This window comes from Bombina bombina, chromosome 5 (assembly GCF_027579735.1).
Source record: "Bombina bombina isolate aBomBom1 chromosome 5, aBomBom1.pri, whole genome shotgun sequence".
Classification (NCBI taxonomy): domain Eukaryota; kingdom Metazoa; phylum Chordata; class Amphibia; order Anura; family Bombinatoridae; genus Bombina; species Bombina bombina.
Genome location: NC_069503.1, coordinates 846,788,917 through 846,808,635, shown reverse-complemented (window position 1 = coordinate 846,808,635; position 19,719 = coordinate 846,788,917). Strand labels below are relative to the sequence as shown.

The following is a 19,719-nucleotide window of genomic DNA, read 5'->3' as shown; positions in this document are numbered from 1 at the left end:
GGTAGCGGGGATTGGAAAAAAACACATTTTCAGAGGCAGATTACCAAAACATATATATATTGATATCTGTGTAAACAAAAAGAGTGATAGGACGTAATTCTGCTCTGGATCCTAAAGGCAGAGTGTATGAAATGGGGCCTTTTTGTATCAGTTGAACTCTGGAGTTGGACATGTATCATAGATGTGAAACATCATTCATAATGGTCCTAGGAACTCTATGATGTGAAACAATCTTCCAGCTTACATGTATTTATTTCTATGACCTGAATAGTTGAACATAAACTCTCAGATGCAAGTTATAATTATCTTACTTTTCTCTAATGGATGAAGGAATTCCACCCAGGAAGTAGGTAGTGAAGTCTGGGACCTGCACATTAGTGGCATTTATTTGGATAGACTGATCAGTAATTAATATCCACTTTTGCCTCACTAAGAACTGCACCATAACCTGCACGAGGAAAGAAAAAGAGATTGTTTTAATAAATTATTTTGTAAGGACAGTCTGTAAAGGTAAAATAAAGTATCATCTTCAACACATTTGATTTCTTGCTTTATTTAGGGAAATGCCACATCAGAAATAACACAACAGTAGCGAGATTTATTTAATGGATTTCTCTGTTTCTACCAAAACTAATTTAAATCGATGTAAATATATGAAACATATAAAGGGACATGAAACACTATGAGCCAGATTACAAGTGGAGTGCTAAATATCGCTTTGATGAAAGCAATATTTGTGCTCCACTTTTTAATACCAGTATATACATATATATTTACTGGGAACACAGTTCCCATAGACCGCAATGTAAAGGCACGTTTCAGTGCCATTTTTTTTCTAACATTCCACTCCCACCAACTTTAGACCCCAAAAACTGCCTTGTGCAGTTGCTGTTTATTTTTATTTTTTTTAAAAAGCCACATTTTTTTAAAATAAAAAAACTAAAATGCCCTCTATTTCGAGGGCATTTGGGGCACTTTTAAAAAATTAACCAGAGATTGAATCCGTGAGCTACCATGAGCTTGCTGTAGCAATAACCAGCCACTTGTAATGCAAATTTGCCTGTTTGCTGGCGTGTGATAATTTAGCGCTCCATTTGTAATCTAGCCCTATGTTTTCCTTTCATGGTTCAGATAGAGTATAGAATTAAAAAAACAACAACGCTCCAATGTACTTCTATAATCAAATTTAATTTGCTCTTAGTTGAAAAGCAGGTAGATATGCTGAGGAGTATGTGTGTTTCTGGAGCAATTTGTCTGCAACTCTTTATGTCAGCAGTTTTGCAAGAATGCTTTTAACAATGTTACATACTGCTGCCATCTAGTGCTCAAAAGCATTCTTGTAATATCTCTGCCATGTAGTTTTCTAGACACGTGCACACAAACTACTTGGGTATTCACTTCAACAAAAAATACCATTAACCTAAGTAAATTTGCTAATAGAAATAAATAGGACACATTTTAAATTCTAGGCTCAATCTGAAACACAAAAGAAAATGACTGAGTTTTACGTCCCTTTAATATTCATTTCATTAATGGTGGAGATAAAACTGTGAGATTAAAATCCTTCATTTAATTAAAGAAAGAGCCATATAATTATTGTATAGGCAATTAGCACATCTAGACAAGTATCCCCTCGTGCATTTCCCCAGAATTACTGTGCAATGCATACATTGTTGCACCAGAGAATTCTGGGTAAGATATGTAAATAAGATATACAATATCCCATGCTTTTTGCTTCTGGTACCATGTTTAAACACAGCAATCCCCTTATGGGTTAGGTGCAGCAAAAAACAAATCACTTGTTTTGAGCTTATTAGCTCTTATCAGCAGAAGATGGGCTTGGTTTGCTGCTTAGTTAAAGGGACACTGAACCCAATTTTTTTCTTTTGTGATTCAGATAGAGCATGCAATTTTAAGCAACTTTCTAATTTACTCCTATTATCAATTTGTCTTCATTCTCTTGCTATCTTTATTTGGAAAAGAAGGCATCTAAGCTTTTTTTCTTAGTTCAGCACTCTGGACAGCAATTTTTTATTGGTGGATGAATTTATCCACCAATCAGCAAGGACAACCCAGGTTGCTCACCAAAAATGGGCCGGCATCTAAACTTAAATTCTTGCATTTCAAATAAAGATACCAAGAGAATAAAGAAAATTTGATAATAGGAGTAAATTAGAAAGTTGCTTAAAATTTCATGCTCTATCTGAATCAGGAAAGAAAAAAAACTGGGTTCAGTTAACAAGTGCTATCCAGGGTCTGAACCAAAAATTGGCTGGCTCCTTAGCTTAGATGCCTTCTTTTTCAAATAAAGATAGCAAGAGAACAAAGAAAAATTAGAAAGTTGCTTAAAATTGCATGCTCCATCTGAATCACAAAAGAAAAAAAAATGGGTTCAGTGTCCTTTTAAGTTATGGTGGAGATAAAAGCGTGAGAATAAAATCTTCCATTTCATAAAAGTAAGAGCCATAGGGGCATATCTATCAAGCTCCGTACGGAGCTTGAAGCCCCGTGTTTCTGGAGAGCCTTCAGACTCGCCAGAAACAGCAGTTATGAAGCAGCGGTCTAAAGACCGCTGCTCCATAACCTGTCTCATGCTCTGAGCAGGCGAACAGACATTGCTGCAATTCAACCCGTACGATCGGGTTGATTGACAACCCCTGCGGGTGCGAAACTGCAGGGGGCGGCATTGCACCAGCAGCTGCTGGTGCAATGCTGAATACGGAGAGCGTATTGCTCTCCGCATTCAGTGAGGATGCGGACCTTTGTTAAATAGGGGCCATAGAATTATTGTATAGGCAATTAGCACAGAAGTGTTTTTGTTTTTTTGTGGCACCAACCCCATTTGGGGATTACTGTGTTTAAACATGGTAGCAGAAGCAAAAATCATGACATACTTTTTATATAATTTGCATACGTTACCCAGAACCCTCTGGTGCCATTAATTTGTATTTTGATAACTTAAACAATATATTAACAGTCTTGTTAATTTTAACTATTTTCTATCCTATTGTAATTTAGGGGATAAAGTAGAATGTTTTGCATTTATTTGAAGTGTTTTGTTTCCTTTTTTTATGGCACTATAATCCATCAGAAGTTTATTGGTTTGTTTTAGTTTAGCAAATTTATTTTTAAAATGACAATGCAAGGAAATTCCTGTTTTTCCTACATTTAAATTCTAAAAGCATATGAAACTATAGGAAAACAAGTTTTTGTGGGGTTACCTTACAACTTCAAAAGCGAATGATGCCTAAGTGAAAATAAAAAATTGCAGCTAATTGATTCAATATTGATAATTACTGCTTAATGTGTTCAAATTCATTGATTTTTCCAGTGAACTATTAAAGGGACAATAAAGTAAAAAATAAAACGTTCACAATACAGATAAATCATGTCATTTTAAACAACTTTGCATTGTACTTCTATTATCAAGTTTGCTTTGTTCTCGTGGTATACTTTGTTACTAGGTAGGTGGCTGCACATATATGCCTCTTGTCATTGGCTCATCAGATGTGTTCAGCTAGCTCCTAGTAGTGCATTGCTGCATCCCAGCCTACTCTTCAACAAACTATACCAAGAGAATAATGCAAATTTGATAACGAGAAAACTGGAAAGTTATTTAAAATTGCATGTTCGATTAGAATCAGAAAGCTTAATTCTAACTTGACTATCCCTTTAACATCAGTGCAAGAAGTGCAATTATCAATTTCACATTCATTTATGTCATTTTACAATTTACATCCTCTAAACAGGTTAAAACACATCCACAATTATACATTAACATTACAGGGAGTGCAGAATTATTAGGCAAGTTGTATTTTTGAGGATTAATTTTATTATTGAACAACAACCATGTTCTCAATGAACCCAAAAAACTCATTAATATCAAAGCTGAATATTTTTGGAAGTAGTTTTTAGTTTGTTTTTAGTTTTAGCTATTTTAGGGGGATATCTGTGTGTGCAGGTGACTATTACTGTGCATAATTATTAGGCAACTTAACAAAAAACAAATATATACCCATTTCAATTATTTATTTTTACCAGTGAAACCAATATAACATCTCAACATTCACAAATTTCTGACATTCAAAAACAAAACAAAAACAAATCAGTGACCAATATAGCCACCTTTCTTTGCAAGGACACTCAAAAGCCTGCCATCCATGGATTCTGTCAATGTTTTGATCTGTTCACCATCAACATTGCGTGCAGCAGCAACCACAGCCTCCCAGACACTGTTCAGAGAGGTGTACTGTTTTCCCTCCTTGTAAATCTCACATTTGATGATGGACCACAGGTTCTCAATGGGGTTCAGATCAGGTGAACAAGGAGGCCATGTCATTAGATTTTCTTCTTTTATACCCTTTCTTGCCAGCCACGCTGTGGAGTACTTGGACGCGTGTGATGGAGCATTGTCCTGCATGAAAATCATGTTTTTCTTGAAGGATGCAGACTTCTTCCTGTACCACTGCTTGAAGAAGGTGTCTTACAGAAACTGGCAGTAGGACTGGGAGTTGAGCTTGACTCCATCCTCAACCCGAAAAGGCCCCACAAGCTCATCTTTGATGATACCAGCCCAAACCAGTACTCCACCTCCACCTTGCTGGCGTCTGAGTCGGACTGGAGCTCTCTGCCCTTTACCAATCCAGCCACAGGCCCATCCATCTGGCCCATCAAGACTCACTCTCATTTCATCAGTCCATAAAACCTTAGAAAAATCAGTCTTGAGATATTTCTTGGCCCAGTCTTGACGTTTCAGCTTGTGTGTCTTGTTCAGTGGTGGTCGTCTTTCAGCCTTTCTTACCTTGGCCATGTCTCTGAGTATTGCACACCTTGTGCTTTTGGGCACTCCAGTGATGTTGCAGCTCTGAAATATGGCCAAACTGGTGGCAAGTGGCATCTTGGCAGCTGCACGCTTGACTTTTCTCAGTTCATGGGCAGTTATTTTGCGCCTTGGTTTTTCCACACGCTTCTTGCGACCCTGTTGACTATTTTGAATGAAACGCTTGATCGTTCGATGATCACGCTTCAGAAGCTTTGCAATTTTAAGAGTGCTGCATCCCTCTGCAAGATATCTCACTATTTTTGACTTTTCTGAGCCTGTCAAGTCCTTCTTTTGACCCATTTTGCCAAAGGAAAGGAAGTGGCCTAATAATTTATGCACACCTGATATAGGGTGTTGATGTCATTAGACCACACCCCTTCTCATTACAGAGATGCACATCACCTAATATGCTTAATTGGTAGTAGGCTTTCGAGCCTATACAGCTTGGAGTAAGACAACATGCATAAAGAGGATGATGTGGTCAAAATACTCATTTGCCTAATAATTCTGCACTCCCTGTATAATAATCATACCTTAATTTGTGCAAGTTTCATCATTTAAAATATACTTAGCTTTTTATTAAACAAGTAAATGGTCCTACTAGGTATTAACTTGCAAACTGAGCATGTGCAAAAACTTTAACAAAGAAAAAAATGCTGCAAAAACATCCAAAATAAGCAATTTCACTGTAACCAAAAACAGAAATGCATAAAATTGATACTCTAACATGAAGCATAACTTCACTGTGAGAAAGCTTGTCTCAAGTGGAAATAAGCATATGTAAAGTAAAGCACGAGCACTGTTATGTAGGGCAAGAAATGTCATTAGACTTACCAAATGCTGCTTATTATCATTTATACGGTTTTCTTTGCTTTTTATTTCTTGCACTGAGTCTGAATTCATTTTGTATTTAAGCACAAATTTACCATTTTCAATGCTTAAACAAATGTAATTGTCCTGCGAAAATAAAAGACAGAAAGTTAACTATGCTTGTAATGAACGTATGATAAGAAACAGTACAGTGACAATATTGTCCTGTATATATATAGATATCTATATATATATCATTGAGGCAATGTAATCTAATTGAGTAATAATGAAATCTACAAAAGATAACTGACAATGTAAGATGATGAACCGCAATATAGTCATACAAAAATGGCCCTGGAAAAAATAAGAGAATATATGTATGAACTATGAGCCTCACATTTTAAATATTAGGATTACAATAAATAAGAAGAAATACTAGAGTTGTCCTGATCTAATGCTACAGCATTACTAGGCATGATGCAAAGAGACAGGAGTACTGGTAAACATTATGGGAATTATTCTGAAAAGAATTATGATAAACTAATTAACCCTTTCAGTGTGAAGTCTTTTGACCTTAATGGTACTAAGGTCACATAGTACTTTTAGTGTCAATCTTTTTTATTGAGGCTTTATGAATATAACAAAAGAACAATAAAACAAGCACGTGGTACAACAATGATAGTACTATCAGGAGTCACACAGTACTTTTAAGCTGATCCCTTTCCCAGCAAATCTGGAGAGGTGTTTGGATAAGGTTTTGGGTATTGAAGGGATGGGACAAACATTCTGTTTTCTAATAGTTAGATACGTAAATAAATAGAAAATACAAATGACACTGTAGCTTGACTTTAATACTTCTATATGTGTGTGTATGTATGTGTGTGCCTTCCCTAGCAAATGATATAAACGCAAATTCTACCTAGTATTAGCTGGGTAGGAATTCCAGAGAAGGCATCATCAATATATGTTAAAACTATACAAAATTCTAATTCAATTGAGCGGTGACAACTGTATGCCCTCTTTATCTCTGCTAAAACTGAATGAAGGGGAAAAAAAACTAAATATTTATACCAATAATTTATCCTATCCAGGTGTTATGACATCTGTATTGTTACATTCACTCAATTCTCCCATTTATTAGAATACTAAAAAAAATGCTCAGAGAAACCATGATCTGTAATTCCTGACACGAGCAACAAAACAAAACAAGGCCAGCGGTTGCAACTTGCTAGCAAGTAATCCTTACTGTTATGTTATTACTATGATCATCATATGACAGCCTGTGGGATGCATCTTTTTTAAGTGAAGTATTTTATGATATATTTATATGGATGGGGTAATAGGGGCTTAACTAGAGCTGCAGAACACAAGAGAAATAACTCATACACGGCATCTCCCATCTACACTGTGCAGCTGCAGTGAAATGTTGTGGGGAAACTGGCACTCACACAAACCTCTGCCAGTTGCACGTACAGAAGGAATACCAGTGGCACAGAACACATACATGACTAAAATCTAGAGTTATTCAGGAACACTTTTTAAGTTGGTAGAGTCTAATGAACATGATATGGTAAGCTACCTACAGTTACAGCCCATATATATAAGTTAAATCTGTGTTTTATCGAAATGTTTATACAGGAACAAACAAGGCAGAATATTTCTATCATTAACTTTTTCTACATAAGAGACAACTGTTTTCTAACTTTTACAACAAATATTACTTGACTTTGTAGTACAAAGGCTGTGCAGTTTTCTTGTGCTCAGCTCAGCCAACCAGGACTTATACAGCAGTATTTTCTACATTGTTTTTGTATGTTGAGGAGAAGTTCTCCATTGCAAGACTGGAGAAGCCTAGAGTAATTGTTGCCAACTGTGTGACACATTTAACTATAAACTTCTTAGCATGTATGGACCTGCTTTAATGATTGTACATTTCATTTAAATTAACATATATTAACAAAATTTAAGGAAATGCTCAAATCCTTTTCAAATTTCATCTATCAATAGCATCCAAAGGTGGCAAATGTTTTAGTAGGTTTGTTGTTTTGCATTGCTGAGAATAAGTTAAATTAAACTAGTACAATTAGAATAAACTAAATCTTAAAGGGACACTGAACCCAAATTCTTTCATGATTCAGATAGAGCAGGCAATTTTAAGCAACTTTCTAATTTACTTCTATTATCAATTTTTCTTCGTTCTCTTGCAATATTTATTTGAAAAAGAAGGCATCTATGCTAAGGAGCCAGCAAATTGTTGGTTCAGAGCCATGGGCAGCACTTTTTTATTGGTGCTGTCCAATCAGCAAGGACAACCCAGGTTGTTCACCAAAAATGGGCCAGCATCTAAATTTACATTCTTGCTTTTCAAATAAACATACCAAGAGAATTAAGAAAATATGATAATAGGAGCAAATTAGAAAGTTGCTTAAAATTGCATGCTCTATCTGAATCATGAAAGAAAAAATGTGGGTTCAGTGTCCCTTTAACTCTCTCTCTCTCTCTCTCTCTCTCTCTCTCTCTATATATATATATATATATATATATATATATATATATATATATATATATATATATATAAAAGCAATGTTATTCAATAGTGTGCACAACAATCTAAACATTCTAATTGATGCCTTACCCCGTCTTCAACAAAGAACAACAAGCCATTATCTACAGTTGTCTGAATAGTTTGTTCAAATCGCAGGTTATTGATCGGAGTTTGAGTTGTTGCTATCTTTGCATATCCCGTACCCTCAAAGAAAATGGTGTCAGATTCTTCTTTGCGTCTGTAATAACAGAATACATTACATATTATTACAGAATAATGGACTTTCCTATTATATACAAAAGACATGTTGGACATGTAGCTGGGACAAGTAATCTGCAGAGTACAGCATGCAGGATGGATTCTATCCTCTCTTGGAAGAGTGTAATGTACATAGGGCTTTATGTACTTAAAGGTAAGCGGACAAACTTCACAACTTGAGAAGTTGTGCACTTGCCTTCGCTGCGTACGGCAGTGGACGAACAGGATCCACTGCCCATATGTATCATTACATACTCAAGAGAGCATGTAAAGCCCGCCCCTTCTGTCGTGCGACCAATCGCATGAGAGAAGGGACTGTCCATCCCCAGAGCAAGCGAGCTCTTGTGATTTCTCTTCGCCACCTCAGAGGTATCGAAGAGTGTAAGAAGCGGCAAACCTGTCCTGCAAGGACTCCAGAGCAGCTTACGCTGCTTTGTACATGGAGCCAAAAGTATTTTTTTAAAGTTCTTAAAAAGGCATTTCATGACACATTACATTTTTTAGTTTAATTTTCTTTTAACAAAATGCAGCAATCAGCCAGGCATGCAGTCTAATGTATCAGTACATGAAAGTTAAAAGGACATTAAACTGCTGAATATAACTATATTAACATGATTACTATTCACCTTGTCTACCTACAGCTGTCTTCAAAGTCATTCTCTTTAGAAATGTGCGATTCGTTTCGGATCGATTCGGAAATTCGGCTGAATTCGTTAAATTTGGAGATTCGGATCGATTAGAATTTCCGAATTCAAATAGTGACGAATCTACCGAATAAATCCGAATTAGTTCGGATTTATTCGGTAGATTTGGATGGCCATGGATTACACTAGTATTGTACAGTATATTAGGTTATATCACTCTGCTATGGGTTACACCTAATATACAGTACATAATACTTGTCTAATACACAGCACATCCCACCTAACACATACCGAAATTCCGAATTTCTGAAACTTACCGAATCCAGCCGAATTTATTCGAATCCGAATGAATCCGAAACGAATCAGAACCGAATTGATTCAAATTTTTCCGAATTCGAATCGATCCGAATCGAAATTCGAAAACATCCGAATTGATCCGAACCAAACCAAATTTTTTCGCCATGCACATGTCTAATTTCTCTTATTTTAACCCCTTACAAGTATCAGTTAGTGAAGCTCTGCATCTTCACACTGGGCGCCGCCATCTTGGAGCTTATATTTGTTATGTCATATGAACTGTGTAAAAAACTGAAAAGATGTAACTCTTCTGCTCTATATTTTGTAAGCTAAAGTGAAGTGCAAAGTACAGCTGTCAAAAGCCTCTAACATCCCATATCTGTGAAAGTGCACTGCTTCTATCACAGGATGAGCCCAGTATAAAATGCAGAGCTATTCCAACTAGATTCTGTAATGAGTTAAAATAAGAGAATAGTGAGAGACGCAGGTACGGGAGGAAAAAAAATAGTATGGGAAGTAGTAATTACCGTACTATAGTTGTAACCTGCTGGCTAACGTCCCTTTAAGTTATAGCACCTGACAAGACAATTATAGAAGACTCCCTTTCCAATATATATTAAATATATATATTTTTTATTAAACTTGAAAGGTTTTTACTTTGCTTTCTATGCTTTTTCAATAGCTATTCAAATTATACCTGAATGATCTAAAAATACAATAGACTGGCAAACAGATGAAAAACACATGAAGAAATGATTAAGCCAATTAAAAACTACAATATGGTGGCTAGTTTATTCATTATTGCTGATGATAGGGTTACCACCTAGCTGGTATTTTACTGACATGGCTGATATTTTAAAGGTTCAGGTCAAAGTTGAAAATAAAGATTAAATACAGAAATAAAGATGATATTATGGTGAAATTTAATGTGTTAGAATCTAATTATTATTATTATTATTATTTATTATTATACTTTATTTATTAAGTGCCAACATATTCCTCAGCGCTGTCCATGGATACAATTCATTTAAATAAAACAATACAAGACTTGTAAAAGACAGGACAATATTTACAAACACATACAGGAGGGATTGAGGGCCCTATTCCCGTGGGAATTTACAATCTAGAAGGGTAGGAGGTTGAGAAACAGGAGGTGAGGACTGCAAGATTGAGAAAGATGTTAATGCAGAGTTAGATGAGGGAAGTGAAATTAATTTATTATTGAGTTGGGTGGTAGGCTTCCCTGAACAGAAAAGTCTTCAGGGAACATTTAAAGGAAGAAAGATTAGGGCAAAGCCTGACAGCACGAGGGAGAGTGTTCCAGAGGGTAGGTGCTGCACGACAGAAGTCCTGCAGTCTAGCATGAGAGGAGGTGATAGTTGCGGATGCAAGGAGCAGGTCATTGTTGGCTCTTAGTGGACGGGCTGGAGTATACTTGTGTATTAGAGAGGATAGGTAGAGGGGAGCGGCTTTGGTAAATTATCATTTAAAATCAGTCCTAGCAGCTTTAGTTCCTAATTAATGCTGTATAATTATTTATGCAAATGTATGCTACTGAGCAAAGACGGTATTTTTTTAGAAAAAAGAAGGCATGCAAGTATGCGTGAATGCAGATTTTTCACTTAACTAATAACAACCACTTTAAGATTAGCCTACAGTTAGTGTAATATTCATTTCTTTTATCATTAACATTTTTAAAATGTCCCAAATTTAATATCCACATTCTTGTGATGAAATTATAGTTAAGTAAACATTTCTGAGTTTGAAAGTTTTGATTTGAGCTATATTTGTAACTTTTAATTAAGCCAGGAAACAATTTTGTGACCTGAGCTGTGCCTGTCTATAAGATATGAAATCAACTCACCGTCTGCACGGCTCTACTTGTGTTGTATTGATATTGAAAGTTCTTTTGAAATTATACAGGCTGGCGACATTTTGGTTGAAATCCTCTAACTCAATACAGCCCTGGTATTTGACATAATTCAATCCGGATGGAGGCTAAAGGAAAGAATATAATAAACAATGAATAATGATACAAACAATGTGTAACAAATGTGCACTAAAGGATATAGTCCCAAATTATATCCCAAATTATTTCCCAAACAAATAATACTCTCAGTTTTTGGTATTTCTGTTCAAAGCCTCTGTTGGAAGCTGATAAAGCATTAGTGCGACCGGGCCCTGGAGGTCGGCCACTCTAGGGGGCCCAGCAGGTGTGACCTTTAAAAGTGTGTGCGCGCGCCTTTGTTAGGGGTAGAACACACAAGTTTTTTTTAAAAATGCCAGTGGCGTAAGGTGTGTTGCATGGCGGCAGTAATGGCATGTATGACGTCAGGCAGAAGATACCTGTGATTTAGTAGTGATACTATTTCCTGCTGCATCACAGCGTGGGAGGGAGCTGTAACCAGAGCCGGGAAAGTAAGGCCGGCTGAGTAATCAGGCATTTATGTGTAAATATGGGGTAAATTTGCATATGCACTATATTTAAAGTGCAGAAGTGCATTCCAAATATATGTACACTGCATATATGTCATTAGAATGCTTTTATGTACTTTAAATATAGTGTAAATGCACAATATGTTAAGCAATGAAACGTTAAAAACTTTTGAAAACATTATTTTTTTTTTTAAATCTAAAGTTCTAAACCACATATCCAGGTGTTATAGGCAAAACAAATGTCAAGCAAATGAAAAAAAATCAGTTCTTTACTTTCTATTGCCCCTCTCCCTCTCACTCTCCCCTTGTACTCCCTCTCTCTCTCCCCTTGTACTCTTCCTCTCTCTCTCTCCCCTTGTACTCTCCCTCTCTCTCTCTCTCTCTCTCTCTCTCTCTCTCTCTCCCCTTGTACTCCCGCTCTCTCTCTCCCCTTGTACTCCCCCTTTCTCTCTCCCCTTGTACTCCCCCTCTCTCTCTCCCCTTGTACTCCCCCTCTCTCCCCTTGTACTCTCCCTCTCTCTCCCCTTGTACTCCCCCTCTCTCTCTCTCCCCTTGTACACCCCCTCTCCCCTTGTACCCCACTTGCCCTTTCCCCTTGCACTCCCCCTCTCTCTCCCTTTTGTACTCCCCCCTCTCTCTATCCCTTTTTGTACACCCCCTCTCTCTCCCTTTTGTACTCCCCCTCTCTCTCCATTTTGTACTCCCTATCTCTCTCTCTCTCTCTCTCTCTCTCCCTTTTGTACTCTTTCTCTCCCTCCCTTTTTTACTCTCCTTTTTCTCTCTGTACTCCCCCTCTCTCTCTCCCCTTTCTTCTCCATCTCTCTCCCCTTTGTACTCCCCCTCTCTCTCCCTTTTCTACTCCCTCTCACCCTTTTTTACTCCCTCTCTCACCTTTGTACTCCCTCTCTCCCTTTTGTACTCTCTCTTTTGTACTCCCCCTCTCTCTCTCTCTCTCTCTCTCTCTCTCTCCCTTTTGTACTCCCTTTCTCCCTGTTGTACTCTCTCTCTTTTGTACTCCCTCCCTCCCTCTCTCTCTCTCTCTCTCTCTCTCTCTCTCTCTCTTCCTTTTGTACTCCCTCTCTCTCTCTCTCTCTCTCTCTATATATATATATATATATATATATCTCCCTCTTTCTCTCCCTTTTGTACTCTCTCTCTCTCTCTCTCTCTCCCTCCCTTTGTACTCTCCTCTTTCTCTCTGTACTTCCCCCTCTCTCTCTTTACTCCCCCCACTCTCTCCCCTTGTACTTTTCCTCTTTCCCCTTGTACCCCCCCTCTCTCTCTCCCTTTGTACTCCCTCTCTCTCTCCATATGTACTACCCCTCTCTCTCTCTCCCTTTGTACTCCCTCTCTCTCTCCATATGTACTACCCCTCTCTCTCCATTTCTTCTCCTCCCTCTCTTCCTTTCTCCCCCCTCTCCCTGCCTTCTACTCCCTTATCTCCTTTTTTCTACCCCCTCTTTTCCTTTGTTCTACAAAAAAGTAAATATATATATAAAAAATGTTTTTTGCGGGAGGGGGAGTTCTTCATGGATTTTTGCACCGGGGCCCTGAGGCTTCTAGTTTTCTAGTTACACCTCTGAGTAAAAGCAAGTTTAAAAAGACTCAATGGCTTAGTTGCAGTAAGACAAATATGTATATTTCATGTGTTATTTTATCGAGCTGAAATCTTAAAATTTTGAGTGTTATCATCAAATGGATTTGCAGATTATTGATGAGAATTAATCAGGAAAGAAGTTATACTTATTGAGAAAAAAAAAAGATTTAAGCATTATAAAATATTTTACACTATTTTAATGTCTTTGAAAATTGTATATGCAGAGAAAAATTATTGGTTTAGGAACAGAAAATCAACACATGTATATGTTTCTTTATTACTATTGTCAGCTTTGATTTCTATAGCTAAAAGTTATAACATTTTGAGTTCGACTATAACGATTTAAAAAAAACAAAAAACAAAATCAAATAATTTAATCTATGTTGGTATACAAACAACAAAAAAGTCTTGTATGTTAACTTACTCTAAATTCTGGTGGATAACCTCCAACATAAAACACAATATTGTCCGGATCTAGGTCAAGAAGGGTGTATCTTGGCACTTCTATTGTATAATCCTTAGATGATGGTCTTAATGTGGCTGATTTTATATAGTCCAGTTTGGCATATTGATAGATCCTGAAAAATGGTTAAAATTAGAACAATTGTAAAAAAATAACCAAATTTTACTACCCTCACTGCAAAGCTTCTCAGAGCTATGGCCACTTGCAACTGAGCTTGATGATGTAATAACTCCTGTTAGGTGGTAGATGCCTCATCTTCTACTACATTTTCCAGCCTTTATTTTGTTATTATTATTTTTTAATCATCTTCGTTCCTGTCTTAATCCTTCTCCTTTCACTAGTCTCGTAAAAATGACATTACTTTTAAAATTCAGGGCAGCTGGCACCTTGGTGTTTTGGGTTTGCTAAAGTGATAAATGGGTTTCATAGCACAACCCCAGGACACCCCTAGAATCACAGATGATATGTGCACACAAAAATAGAAGGTGAGATGATTTGAGCACTGATAAACTTACAGTTTGACAATTGTCACATTTATTTACATATCTGCATGCATATTATTATTCAGCATTATATAGGTAGAGGCATACTATATCAAGCCAATATTATTTAGCATTATATACGCCTGTAGGCTGAAAGCTCATCAAGCAGAACCTTCCACCCTCTGTATTAGTTTTATTTAGTATGTTTTTTGTATCTTATCACATATATTTGTTATTGTATAGCTCTATTTCTGTACCCAGCGCTACGGAATCTTGCAGCACCACACAAATACAATTTTACCTTTCAAATGTAACTCTATCCATGGTGGCATCTTCCGGATTGCTTGATGTGAGGAATTGCTCCACTTCTATTTCTCTCTCATTGCCTCCCAGATTATAGACACACACAAGCCTGCCATCTCTCACAGCAAGGCCTATGTAATCCTTTGAAGTCTGTAGAGAACACATTTTTTAAAATATTTTACTTAATACATCAAAAAAAGAATACCATAATTTTCTATCATAGCTGACAGATCCTGAAGACACAATTAAATTCTTAGGTTAGTGTAACCTGCCCATATATAAAGTTCATAATCAACATTTTTACAATATATCTGACCTCTTTTGCTTCTTTTTATAGCTCCATATACCAAATAAACACAGTATTGCTACAAATATAAACACTTACTGATTCTGAACTGACCCATATCCTTAGATGACAAACAGATGTTAAACAGTTAAGCAAATACTTAAAGTACCTATAATACTGTTGTTGAATCCAAATAAGTTCCCAAAGCACCATGAAGATTTCATAAACTTTTTATTGGAACATGAGGGTCCAAGTGACAGGCAAGATTTTGGGATTATTGGCATGATTACGGTGATTAAACCCAAAATGTTGCCTGTCACTTGGACCCTCATATTCCAATAAAAAGTTTATGAAATGTTCATGGTGCTGTGGGAACTTATTCAGATTCTGTGATATATGGGGTGTAAGCAGTGACCCAATCCCAGATGTGCACATGAATTAAAGCGTTGGTATGGTGCTGTGTATATGTACTTCTATATGGACCTTTAATAAAATGTAAACATGCTAAATGAATTGATGATATTAGAACATTTTCTTTTCTGATTTTAACATAAATCATTAAAGGGATACTAAACCCAATTTTTTTCTTTCATAATTCAGATAGAGCATGGGATTTTAAGCACCTTTCTAATTTACTCCTATTATCAATTTTTCTTTGTTCTCATGCTATCTTGATTTGAAAAAGCAGCACTGTAAGCTTTAGAGCCGGACCATTTTTTGTACAGCACATGGGTAGCACTTGCTGATTTGTGGCTAAATGTAGCAAACCAATCAGCAGCTCTACCAAGGTGCTGAACTAAAAATGGGCCGGCTCCTAACCTTTTATTACTGCTTTTTAAAATCAAGATAACAAAGAAAAATTGATAATAGGAGTAAATTACAAAGTTGCTTAAAATTGCCTGCTCTATCTGAATCATGAAAGAAAAAAATGTGGGGTTAGTATCCCTTTAAGCATGAAATTGCACAGTATGTTAATACACAATATATAAATAGATATATAAAATATATACAAAAGTGTAAATTCTGTTATTATATCATGTTACACATATACATTTATTTATTTTCTGTTTTAAAACTAATACTCACATCCTTATTACCAAAATACATGACAAACATATTTGCGGACAACTGTCGCTTTCGGCGGTCACTTCGGCTTTGTGGCCTTTGGATAAGCAATGAAAAGGACGTGTAGGCTTTTAAATCTTCAAGGTTACTTGGAGGTCGTACTTCAACCCCAGAATTGCCATCAAACCGCATGGGAACAGCAACCTGAAAAGTATGGATGTGGTGACTACATTAAGCATTTATAACATGGGGGTTAATTACAATATGTTGGAAAAATGTATCTAATGGTTTATGTAACAAAATCTCCATAGACTTTAATGGTGAATTTCGAAGAAAAATAATTTCTAAAGGACTGACCACATAATTAGAAAATGTAATAATAATAATGTAAATTTGTAGTAATAAAACTTAATTTTAAAGCTCATTCTGTATTATTATAGTGACAGAAAAGACATAAAAAATTAACTTGCCTGCAAATAATAATAAATTGCATAATGTATTTGTGCTTAAAGGGACATTATACACTCATTTTTTCTTTGCATAAATGTTTTGTAGATGATCTATTTATATAGCCCATAAAGTTTTTTTTTAAAATAAATGTATAGTTTTGCTTATTTTTAAATAACATTGCTCTGATTTTCAGACTCGTAACCAAGCCCCAAAGTTTTTTTTTTTTTTTTATATCTTTATTATGTTTCCAGCAAATAAAGAAAAATAATACAGTAACAACTGAAGGGTTAATAGTACTTGCAAACACAAAGAGTTAGTGAAAATAGTCCTTCAGGTTCCTAGTGCAGGAAACAATTTCCATATAATTATACAATAAACATAAACAATAAACATAAATCTCTATACAAGAGCTGAAACTCATTTCTCAATTTTTTTTTTTTTTCTTTCCCCAAAAATCACACACAGATATCCTTTTTATTACAAAACAACATTTGTCCCCTCCATGACCTGGCCTATATCATCCAATAGAGACTTACTCACGTGTATCTAACCCTTGTGGTTCGAATCTCTGTGACACGTATGTTTCCCATAATGTTAGCAATTGTGCATATAAGTCTTTGCACTTAAAGGGACAGTCTAGGCCAAAATAAACTTTCATGATTCAGATAGAGCATGTAATTTTAAACAATTTTCCAATTTACTTTTATCACCAATTTTGCTTTGTTCACTTGGTATTCTTAGTTGAAAGCTTAACCTAGGAGGTTCATATGCTAATTTCTTAGACCTTGAAGCCAACCTCTTTCAGATTGCATTTTAACAGTTTTTCACCACTAGAGGGTGTTAGTTCACATATTTCATATAGATAACACTGTGCTCGTGCACGAGAAGTTATCTGGGAGCAGGCACTGATTGGCTAGACTGCAAGTCTGTCAAAAGAACTGAAAAAAGGGGCAGTTTGCAGAGGCTTAGATACAAGATAATCACAGAGGTTAAAAGTATATTATTATAAATGTGTTAGTTATGCAAAACTGGGAAATGGGTAATAAAGGGATTATCTATCTTTTAAAACAATAAAAATTCTGGTGTAGACTGTCCCTTTAACTTTCATATAATGGTATTCTTCTAGTTTCAATAGTTCATTACATTTGTGTACCCACTGAGCTATACTAGGCACGTTTTGCGTCTTCCAACTATGAGCTAACAATACTTTCATACCATTACTTAATATTTGAAGCATCTTCTTCTGCGCTGTTGATACCTTTCTGGGTGTGTGCAGAAAAAGCCACAGTTTGGGATCCAGCGGTAGTGCCCTGCCCACCACCTTAGAGGCTTCTGTAGCTATGCTTGCCCACATTGGTGTCCAAGCCCCAAAGTTTTATGTGAATACTGTCAGCTACCTTCTCCAGCTTGCTCCTGTTTGTGTAAAGGGTCTTTTCATATGCAAAAGAAGGGGGAGGGGGGCAGTGTCTTATTTGCCACTCGCAGTGGGCTTTCCAGCTACCTTTTCAACAGAGCCAAACTGACAGCTTCTAAGTAAGTTTTTAAACAATTTTATACTGGACTTTTATATCAGTATCTGTGCATCTTATTCTTTATAGTAGTGTCTATTACATGCAGTTATATGAAAATGAGTGTATACTGTCCCTTTAAGACTAACAGTGGTATTATCATGCATTTATCACAACTTTTAATCTAAATATATGGAAGTGTAAATCAGTATATAATTATCAGCTAAGCTATTGAGGCTTCTTCTTCTGATCAACAATACAGTCAGACAAGTGTGAAGATATGAAGCCAATAACAAGAATGACAAGAAACTATACAATAGGTTCATGCAGCTAAGGTTCCAGGTAAGTTACAAAAAAGTAATCAGGGAAGGTACTAACTTGCAGCTAATAGGACAGCCCAAAAGAAAAAAAAAGAAAAACAAGCGAAAGAACAAACTAGGGAGCAGCCGGGCTGATAAATGAGCACTGGGTCAAGCTAGATATAAGTTCAATTACAGTAAATGTCAGAAAGGTGCCATGAGCAACAATCTGCACAAACGTAACAGAGCATGTCTAGCCGCAAAGAGGAGCAGGTGTAACACGTGTGAATGGGCCCAGGATTGCAAAGTGTAGGAATTTGTCTCATGATAAAAATATCAATAAAGGCTTGCAGCTAGACCCCAACACACATACATACACACACACACACACATATTTATATGGTATAGACACATACACATATACAGTATATGCATATACACACACATACATATACACACAAACATATTTATATGGTATAGACACATACACATATACAGTATATGCATATACACACACATACACACACACACACATATTTATATGGTATAGACACATACACATATACAGTATATGCATATACACACACATACATATACACACACACATATTTATATGGTATAGACACATACACATATACAGTATATGCATATACACACACATACATATACACACACATATTTATATGGTATAGACACATACACATATACAGTATATGCATATACACACACATATATATGCACACACACATATTTATATGGTATAGACACATACACATATACAGTATATGCATATACACACACATACATATACACACAAACATATTTATATGGTATAGACACATACACATATACAGTATATGCATATACACACACATATATATACACACACATATTTATATGGTATAGACACATACACATCTACAGTATATGCATATACACACACACACACATATTTATATGGCATAGACACATACACATATACAGTATATGCATATACACACACACACATATTTATATGGTATAGACACATACACATATACAGTATATGCATATACACACACACATACATATACACACACACACATATTTATATGGTATAGACACATACACATATACAGTATATGCATATACACACACATACATATACACACACACACATATTTATATGGTATAGACACATACACATATACAGTATATGCATATACACACACATACATATACACACACACACATATTTATATGGTATAGACACATACACATATACAGTATATGCATATACACACACATACACACACACACACACATATTTATATGGTATAGACACATACACATATACAGTATATGCATATACACATACATACACACACACACACATATTTATATGGTATAGACACATACACATATACAGTATATGCATATACACACACATACACACACACACACATATTTATATG

The 19,719-nt window shown here is 36.0% G+C and overlaps 1 protein-coding gene across 1 annotated transcript in view; it reads right to left on the bottom strand.

Annotated features, from left to right (window-relative positions):
* LAMA3 (laminin subunit alpha 3) overlaps positions 1–19,719 on the bottom strand; it is a 573,745-nt gene that overhangs the window by 38,862 nt on the left and 515,164 nt on the right. Inside the window, exons 59-65 of the mRNA XM_053714980.1 lie at positions 16,030–16,212; positions 14,656–14,807; positions 13,834–13,987; positions 11,241–11,374; positions 8,268–8,415; positions 5,657–5,779; positions 312–448 (exon numbers count right to left, since the gene is read on the bottom strand). Coding sequence (XP_053570955.1) covers positions 312–448; positions 5,657–5,779; positions 8,268–8,415; positions 11,241–11,374; positions 13,834–13,987; positions 14,656–14,807; positions 16,030–16,212 — 1,031 coding nt within the window. The remainder of the gene's footprint in view (positions 1–311; positions 449–5,656; positions 5,780–8,267; positions 8,416–11,240; positions 11,375–13,833; positions 13,988–14,655; positions 14,808–16,029; positions 16,213–19,719) is intronic.